The following is a 10,168-nucleotide window of genomic DNA, read 5'->3' as shown; positions in this document are numbered from 1 at the left end:
TCCCTGAAACCAGCTCAAGAATAATCCACACTTGGACAAAACTAGCCATTAAACACAAAATTACTGTCAACATCAAATTCTCTCAAAAACCCGACCCGGAATTAAAATCGTTACTAAACCAAAATTATTTAGAATCACACGATACCAACGTCATCAACTGTCCAGAATTCTACATCGAAGAAACAGGAAGAAAATTGGAAACCAGATTCACAGAACACAATAAAAACCCGTCCCATGTTTTCCACCATTGCAACTAAAAAAACCAGAGTATATCTCTTAAAAACACTATCAATTTAAACGAAAAACCAAACATAAACAAACGAAAAATCAAGGAATCCATCTTAATTGAACAAAATAACCCTACTCTAAACCAACACCCTGGGGTGCCAGTATATCTTTTCTAAGTCGTACAACAATATCCGGTCATGTGACCTCTTTGTTCCATACTGTATATATATATCTATGTCAGTGTAAACTACTTGTACCTGATGATGACGAAACCTTGTCGAAACGTTGTACATTTGTTGTTATGTTAAACTTATATTAAAGTTTTTCTTCAATACCTATTCAAGCCGTCTCCAAGCGTTATTAGTCTCAAAGTGGGTTCCTCGTCATCGAATTCGGATAATGGGAATGACCGTCACATTATAATGCCTCCACAGCTGAAAAGGCGAGCTTGTTCGATGACGGGGATTCGAACCCGCGGTCCGCAGATTGCGAGTTGAGCGCCATAACCACCAGTACATTTTGTTAAAATAAAAACACAAGTTTGATTGTTGAGAAGATGGAAGAAGGGGTGGTGTGGGGGATTGATGAGTCACGGATACCTTCGGTTAGAAACAACTGTTAAACACTTCGGCATGGGAGAACTGACTGCACACTAAGTTTCACCTTCCTTGGTTTTTTAACGTAAAAGGGGGGGTGGAAGAAAAATTTAAAGAAAAGAGCTTAGATAAAATCAATATTAAGTCGGTTTACTAGCATTCCAGAAGACCTGAGGGAAAACAGTTTTTGTTTTTCAAAATCGCACGAGAAAACTTAAAATTCAGGCTGTCTAAAGACCTAACATAAAACACTAAGAAAAATATGTGAAATTCTCTTCAGATGTCGCTGTTTTGGATTCCTTTCTTCAAGAAGGAATGCCACAGTTTTCTCCACGAATCCAGAAATAGATGTTACAATGTGATCTCAAAAACCTGTTCAGCATTGATTCTTTAAGAGTTAAAGAACAAGTAGTAAAACGACAGACGCGTGTGTACGTCACAGAAAGTTGGCAAGATCTTACACACTCGAGAAACGCTAAGTAAGTGATAAGTACAATGTGAATTTATTGCTATAGCAGGTTTCTACGTGCAGTGGTATGACATATTATAAACCTGAATTAATAGATATCACGTATTCAGAAATATTCGCATGTTACCTGTTTACTAAGAGACTTACTTATACTCATAGCCCCCTCCCAGTGACTCAGTGGTAAGTCTGAAGGTTTACGACGCTAAAAACTGGTTTTCGATACCCGTGGTGGGCATAACAGAGATAGCCCATTGTGTAGCTTTAGGCTTAACAACAAACAAAATATATCTATACATTATCGTGATTGTACAGTCAGAGTTATGCGTAGGAAGTCGTGTTATTGATTGTTCAGCAACAAAACACAGACATTCTTTTTTTCTTTTTCTAGAAATAAAACTGTATTAACGTCATTACATGCTCTGAATTTGTTAAATTGATATCATACTTGGAATTAAAAGTCCCTTGACCGATCTCTGGGACATTGACACCAGCAGGCTCTTACACAACCGTTAGTCTTAGGTCGTTGCTATTACGTCACTTACCTGAGTGTTAACTTTCGTTTGTTTGGGTTTCCAATCAGGTCGTCAAGTATGTGAGACCACTTAAGGCATACTTACTAAATAATATATAAAAACAAAAGAAATTAAAAAAAGGATATGCCATATTTTTGGAACAGGGAATAATTTAGCAATGATTGATGAAAGACTTAAACTTGCGAAAATTAGTGAATATCAGCGGACCTACTTTCTTCGTGCTAGCACCATTTGTCGTTATACTAAGTGCGATATTTTGTTTGTTAAGCATAAAGCTACACAAAGGGCTATCTGTACTGTGCACATCGCAGGGACCATACCTTGCATTGTAGTGTTATAAGCCCCCACTGTTATTGCTAGGCAAAAGTTAGGGGGGGGGTCAAGTGTAATCATACACGTAGATTATTGCACGGGTTTGCGACTTAGACAAGGACTATTTGTTTGTTTGTAATTAAGCACAAAGCTACACAATGGGCTATCTGTGCTCTGCCCACCACGGGTATCGAAACCAGGATTCTAGCGTTGTAAGTCCGCAGACTACCGCTGTACCACTGGGGGAGGTATTTAGACAAAGAAGAATATTTCCATTTTATAACTATTACTGTCTGGGTCCTACAACCCAGTAGCTCAGCGGTAAGCATGATGGCTTATAACACTAAGATTCAGAGTTCGATCCCTGCGTTAGGCACAGCCCATGTGCACCGTTGTGCAACTTTGCACTTAGCTAATAAAAGGTTAGCTGCGAATCGCGATTTTTGTATATATATATTAAACAAGTGATCAATCTATTTTTAAAATAGAATACGAAGAAAAATAATTGCCTCTTACAGACAATGCCCCCAGTGGCACAACAGTATGTCTTCGGACTTACAGCGCTAGAATCCGGATTTCGATACCCGTGGTGGGCAGAGCACAGCTAGCCCATTGTATAGCTTTGTGCTTAACTACAAACAAACAAATTTACAGACAAAGCAGATCTCACGTTATTTTAAAATTAACATTCGACAAATAACGCGTTTCCTGTTAAATCGGTGTAACTCATTTTTATTAAAAATATTAATAATTAGTTAATTATTGTGAACCGTCAAACATTAATGATAAAAATGAGCGTTTATACATGTCCCCCGTGATTGAGAGGTAGGCTTGAGGGGTTGTAACGCTAAAAGCCGAGGTCGATTCCCAGCGGTAGACAATCGATTCACCCGTACATAGGTTAGGCTTTCATCACCAACCAAATAGTCAAGACTCATAGAGCAAGATCATCTTTCTAGTGTTAACACACATACTTTTACTTCATTAAATAAGTATAAGCATAAGCCATGAACTTTGGTGAACTATTATCAAACTGCATTTCAAGCTAAATTTGCGTTTCTTTTTAGTCTAGAACTTACACTTAGCGCAAATATGAAGATGAATATGAAAAAAAAAAAAACGTTTTACTACTCAATATTTCTCAGTACAGTACGAGAACAGAGATGAATAATTATGCTATTAAATATTTTTCAACTCATTACAAGAAAGGAATTAAACTATCGTATTAGAACAGTATTACACAGATCGCTAAATACTCATATAGAAATGAATTAAACTATCGTGTTAGAACAGTATTACACAGATCGCTAAATACTCATATAGAAATGAATTAAACTATCGTATTAGAACGGTATTACAAAGATGGCTAAATACTCATATTGAAATGAATTAAACTATCGTATTAGAACGGTATTACAAAGATCGCTAAATACTCATATTGAAATGAATTAAACTATCGTATTAGAACGGTATTACAAAGATCGCTAAATACTCATATTGAAATGAATTAAACTATCGTATTAGAACGGTATTACAAAGATCGCTAAATACTCATATTGAAATGAATTAAACATAGAATATCTCACAACATTTCTCAGTCGTTGCGCTCGGTTTTCACGCAGCTTAAAACTTGCTTTTAATATTTGTATCAGTCATAACTGGTATAAGACAAACCTAATCACGTGACCAGGAAGACCCAACGCCCTCCAGGTGAACACTAGAGGGAAAAATATTGCATCCTTAACCTTCAACCCCGGGAGAGACCTGAAGGGCGGTGCTAGAATAGGAAGTCTTATCCCGCTTTCACCAAGCGTGACACTCCGGTCGATGTCTTCGTTAGTAGCAGTAACGTCTTATAACTCGTCCAGAAAATCGTGAGTTTGTAATATTTGTGAGAAGCGTAAACAATATAATATTGTTACTGAATGTGTTCTGGGAGTTGGTGTGCAGTACCATATTGTAACAGAGAAGAATACACTTAAAATTTGAAAGTCGGTTTCAAATTCAAGATTTAGAGCATGGCTAAACACCTAACACTGGTAAGTTTAAAACATCTACAATTAACTTGATTTTTATAAGAATATTAGGCCTAATAATTTGGAAATGTTTCGAATAGTCTACAGGATTCCTTGGAATAATCCGTGAAGATTTTTTTTAACCGATGAATGATACTGCTTTGAAATATTTTCTTAACTTATTTTAACTGTATTACTTTCCTTTATTGATTCGTTGTAAATTCACAAATTGTCCCTTAGAACTAAAATGAAATATATATTTGTAACAGATTGTCATTTGAACAGTATAAAAAACCAATTGGTAGCAGAAACTATCTCTTCTTCAACGTGCTTATAATGTATGTTATTCTGTGGTGAATAAAGACATTACAAATATGAATTAAATCATCTGCTTTTTAAGTAATGCAGACTCGTGCACTCTATTTTATTTAGATCTGTTTTTTGTGGATGGAACTTGCTTTGATTTCATACGTCATAGCTGAAAAAGAAGCATTTCCAGAGGGCTTCTTTCCTTTTGAAGAAGCTTCCACTCGATACCAGACACCACCGAAAGTTCGAAAACCTCCGTATGTGATAGGTGATGGTCCTTGCCCCGGTGTCGATTTTAAAGGGCGATTTCCTCCAAAATATTCGTTATGTGGTGATCTCAGCCGAGGTTTTATTCCCCAAAATCCCATGAATCAATTTTCAGCGGATGATCCCTATCCTTTGTAAGTAATTTTATATCATGTAGAAATTCAAAGGAATAATATTCTTATCCAGCCATTGTTAGATCACTTTGGGATTGTTAATGACATATTTTTTTTTGTCTCACTGACCTTTAAATATGGGATGTTTGAAGAGAGTAAAAATTAATTGATGTAATGAAGCCTAACCAAACGTTTGTATTAAATTACCATTAACACGTATATATATCTGCATATTTAGCATATTGAAATTTTAAGTTTTACTATTACTACTACTACCATTATTTAAGTAATGATGCTAAGCCTTAGGAGGAATCTGTACGTTAAGAGACAAAACAATTCGAGAACAAGAAACGGTAGACTGTTATTTATATTTAAAAAAAAAACGAGTTAATAATATTTATATACTTCTTCAGAAGTTCATGTCCGACTTTACAAGGTTTAAGAATAACACATTTAACAAAATAACACACTTTTAATGCCGTAAAAACCTGAAAAATACAGTTAAGAAGTAGTTTAAAGAGTTTCAAAGGGTAGAACACGTGCACCTGATAGAAAATTCGTACTTATACATCTACGTGTGCATGTAACCGTAAACATATGACGAGTGTTTTCATTTATAATAAAGCTGTTCGTAATTTATCTGCATGCAATATCGAATTATTTCACAAAGTTTTCTTTGTTTTCCCAAACAATCTCACAGATCTCAAGATGCTGATAAATATTCAGCCAGTGTCGTATAAGGTATATTATAAACGGTATTTGTTTCTGTTGTTTGAGATTGTGAGTACAACGTATAAAAACACTATACAATAATTTATTTTAACACTCCTCTCCCTCATGCTTCCACAGACGTTGATCTTTGTGGTTCGCGTGCATTTTAAATATCGTAAAATGATGTGAAAGGTTTGATAAGCACAAAGCTACACCATTGGCTGGCTATTTTTACTGTCCCCACCACGGATATCGAAACCCTGCTTTTAGCGTTATAAGTCTTCAGACTTACTGCTGAGCCACTAGGAGGCAAATGTGAAAAGAAAGCTACCGATTTTCTTAGCAGTAAACTTACGAATCGAGAAATTTAGCGTAGAGAGATCTTGGTTCGCAGCTCGCGTCTGATATGACGAGTAGGTGTCACTAGGCGCTGGCACATGGGGCCCACGACCCGAATCCTCAGTTGGGGTCTTAAAAAAAATCATAATAGAAAACCATGATCGATATCGTACTGAAACACCGAAATTTCAGAAATTGAAAGGGGTTTACAAACGTTTTAGCTTGGGGCTACCCCAAAACCTTTGTTACTCTGGCTGAGGACCTCGCCAAATGATTTAATAATGACCACTCTGAGGTGCCTTACTTTCATTGCAGGATGTTCTTTGAATAAATATTTCAAGTATAAACAATATCATGTAGTCGTATTTGTTGCAATAAATGAAATGTCCAGTGAAAATATTGCTTTGTTCAGTGTTTAAGAAGTTTTAAAAAGAATATTTCTACATCTGCTGTGACTCCTCATGAGACGTCTCGAGGTTTGGTGCTATCTATGCTGTGTCCACCACGGGTATCGAAACTCGAATTTTAGTATTATAAGCTATCGTCTCACGGTCCCCAGTTTGGGAATTTACTATATGGTCTATATAACATTTATGAAAAGAACTTAAAACAATCTATATTTTCAATACATCTAAATTACGTGGCTTTGTAACAAAGTAACTGGTACGTTGTAATCATAAAACGTGTTATGGTCACAATGATACAGGCATAAACCTATAATGGGATAGTGCTATTTTTGGAGTTAAGAGTCCCTGTATTGTCAGACTTTTTCAAGAAAATTGTTATGTAGATACATTAATTGTAATATAGGTGCAATTCAGAAAGTGCGATCTCAACCCACACCCTGCATATGCACATGACTTATACTTATTGGGCTCCCTAGTGCCACAGCGGTATGTCTGCTGACTTACAACACTAGAAACCGGGTTTCGATATCTGTGGTGGGCAGAGCACACATAGCCCATTATGTAGCTTTGTGATTAACTACAAACATATTTATTGGTGCAAGAATGTGGAACATTATCAGAAGATACATTTGTACTACCTGCAAAACACGTAGGGTTACAATTAAAGAGTCTCCCAAGTGGTTCAGCGATAAGCCTATAGTTTTAGGACGCTAAAATCTGGTTTCAATATCCTTGGTGGGCAGAGCTCTCTCTTTATTTTATGCTTGACAATCAAACCAAACAATTAAAGAACCGAAATAAATCCAACACTTTGAATAAGCTGCAAAAGTAGAGTGATTGAATCATAATTTTTATCGAAATGTAATTAACGCCCTTTTTTTTCGGAAACATAGGTCATTCGTTTTGTTTTGTTTGTCATTAAGCACAGAGCTACACATTAGACTGTCTGTTCTATGCCCACTACGGGTATTCAAACCCGGTTTATAGCGTTATAAGTCCCGAGACGTACTGCTGAGCCACTAGAACAGTAGTATAGATATTCAAAACACTAGTTGAGAGACACATTTCTGAAAGTATATTTTGAAAGCTAAACAAATAAATATATGAATTAATTCAATCTCAAGGCATCGAATCCAACAATGAAATAGGATAATTAGACAGTCCGTTACTTTCTGCCTTTAACAACAAGATCGGTTACACAACCGATTTCGTGTCAAAATGCACATAAGTAAGGCTTAGCAAGAGTCTTAAACGTAACGATATGTTTCCAAGAAACAGAATCAAAGTAAGTCACTCGTACACTGGAACCCCTGATGTTACATAATTTCAAGTATTATATCCCCTCAATATTCGTCACACTGAATTTGTTAAAGCAAGTAAAACAGAACGTATGAAAGTATTTACTATCGGGTTCCCCTCTTATTTACTGAAATAATGGTTAAAATGTCAAGTTATTCATTTGATTAATTTTATTTTTCTTAATGAAAGATCATTACTTCGTTAATATCACCAACAAGGTTACAAGGCTTATCAATCTATACTTCATTGTTCTAGGTGGTTATTTATTGAAACTAAGATCTCTAATTATTATACAACACTATTATTTTCAAAATTCGTGAACACCAAAGTTAAACTTACATTTTGTATTTAAATGCGTATAGTCGGAAAAATGGTAATCTCTAACCATGTATTTTATGTGTGTCGCTTAAATATTAAAAAACCTAGTGACGAAGATGTGATTCATTTTAGCTAGCATCACACACACATATATTAGTAGTATGCAGTAACGTTTGTACGGCATATATTTTGCTAACCTTATTGTATTCTAATAAATTATGTTTTCCTACATTAGTCTCGCCTTTCTTTGACACCTTAAATTATCCAAAACAAATAACAAGGTCAAGACAAATAGAGCAACTCTAACAAGGTGACCTGTGCCTTATGGTAAAGCAGGTGTGATGATGAAAACAATGAGTGGGTGTTAGTTTTTCCCGTCTGCGCTCATTCATCGTGCACGTGGCAACAAAAGAAACAGCATATCTGTTTTTATTTCGTATCAAATCAAGAGTTATGGACCCCAGTGGCACAGCAGTATGTCTCCGGACTTAGAAGCTAGAAACCGGGTTTCGATACGCGTGGTGGGCAGAGCACAGATAGCCCATTGTGTAGCTTTGTGCTTAACTTCAAACAAATATCTAAAGTACCTAATGATGACAAAACCTTGTCGAAACGTTGCACATTTGCTGTTATGTTAAACTTATATTAAAGTTTTTTTTTCATTACCTATTCAAGCCGTTTCCAGCCATTATTACACATATCGCTTGTTTCCTCAACACACTATGTTCACTGTACAGACGTAAGGCCTACGGTTCTTGTTGTATTAGTAAACAATGGTTATTTCTTACTTCTTAATGTAGTATGTTTAAAGGGTTTACAAATATTACTGTGTATGTTGCAAAATTAGCATGAATGGATGGTTTATGGGTTACGCACAAATAACTATAATAATTACTATGATAGATTGATAAATTCTTGCATAACTGTGTTTGGAGATTTTACATATTTCCAACATTTCTCGTGATTATTAAACTTTTGTTTTTAAGATTTATAGAATTTTTCTCTTGCGTCAAACGAAAAACACAACAATTACAAAAAATTTATGACAACCCCCTGTGACAATGTTGCTTGATTAAATCAGTGTAAAAACATGCAACGTAAAGTGTGACTATCATATATCTTGCCTCAAAAATTCTACTTTTTGCAATACGTGATTTCCGTAAGATGCCTTATCTCTGTTGTAATATTATAACCATTTACGAACTCTGAATTACACTACACACCTCATGCTAACATTATTATCTAGGTAGAATAACGTCTCGCTGTTGTGACGCCATATACTTCTTTTTATCTACCACAGAAGTGTGTGAATAACTGTTAAACAAATTATGATTTATACCATACACTTCTTTTTACCGTACCACAGAAGTGTGTGAATGACTGTTAAACAAATTATGATTTATACCATACACTTCTTCTTAACTATCCCAGAAATGTGTGAATGACTGTTAAACAAATTATGATTTATACCATACACTTCTTTTTAACTATCCCAGAAGTGTGTTAGTGACTGTTAAAAATATTATGATTTATACCATACACTTCTTTTTACCTACCACAGAAGTGTGTGAATGACTGTTAAACAAATTATGATTTATTATTGTTCAAGACGAATGAAACAAAAAGTGTGGCAAGGATTAAGACGAAACCATTTTTGAGGAGATTTATTTAAAATTGTTAATGTGAAAAAAAAAGGAATCGGTGCTTAAAAATGCAACAAACCAAATTCAGTTACCGAGTCCTTCCTACTTATACGCTCCCCAGTGACACAGCGGCATGTCTGCGGACTTGCAACACTAGAAACCGGGTTTCGATACCCGTGGTGAGAAGAGCACAGATAGTCATTGTGTAACTTTGTGCTTAATTACAACTAACCAAACTACTTACACAGTATCGTAATTACCACACATTCAAAATATATCTGCTCAAACAATTGAATCCTGTAATCGTGTATTCCTTTTAATGAAATCTTTATTTATGAATTCACGACAAGATGACAAAATTAGGGCGGCACATTAAGTAATTTTACCTCAGATACACAATAACCACTTAAAATGGAATGCAATTATAATTTCATGTTTTTGCATAACATATGAGAAAATAAACATACCATTTTGTTTTCTCTCCTTTGGGTCTGGCATGGCCAGGTGGTTAGGGTGCTCGACTCGCAATTTGTGGGTCGCGGATTCGAATCTCAGTCACACCAAACATGCTCGCCCTTTCAGCCGTGGGGGCGTTATAAAGTGACAGTC

At 35.5% G+C, this 10,168-nt stretch overlaps 1 protein-coding gene across 1 annotated transcript in view; it reads left to right on the top strand.

The window, feature by feature from the left end:
* The first annotated feature begins 4,046 nt into the window (after positions 1-4,046).
* The window catches only part of LOC106460911, a 19,484-nt gene continuing 13,362 nt past the window's right edge, over positions 4,047-10,168 (top strand). Inside the window, exons 1-2 of the mRNA XM_013920667.2 lie at positions 4,047-4,177; positions 4,586-4,863. Of these exons, the coding sequence (XP_013776121.1) occupies positions 4,157-4,177; positions 4,586-4,863 (299 nt within the window). The 5' untranslated portion in view covers positions 4,047-4,156. The remainder of the gene's footprint in view (positions 4,178-4,585; positions 4,864-10,168) is intronic.

Source organism: Limulus polyphemus, unplaced genomic scaffold, assembly GCF_000517525.1.
Source record: "Limulus polyphemus unplaced genomic scaffold, Limulus_polyphemus-2.1.2 Scaffold861, whole genome shotgun sequence".
NCBI classification, from domain to species: Eukaryota; Metazoa; Arthropoda; class Merostomata; order Xiphosura; family Limulidae; genus Limulus; species Limulus polyphemus.
Note: the sequence above shows the minus strand (reverse complement) of the source record. Positions and strands in the feature narration are given on the sequence as shown.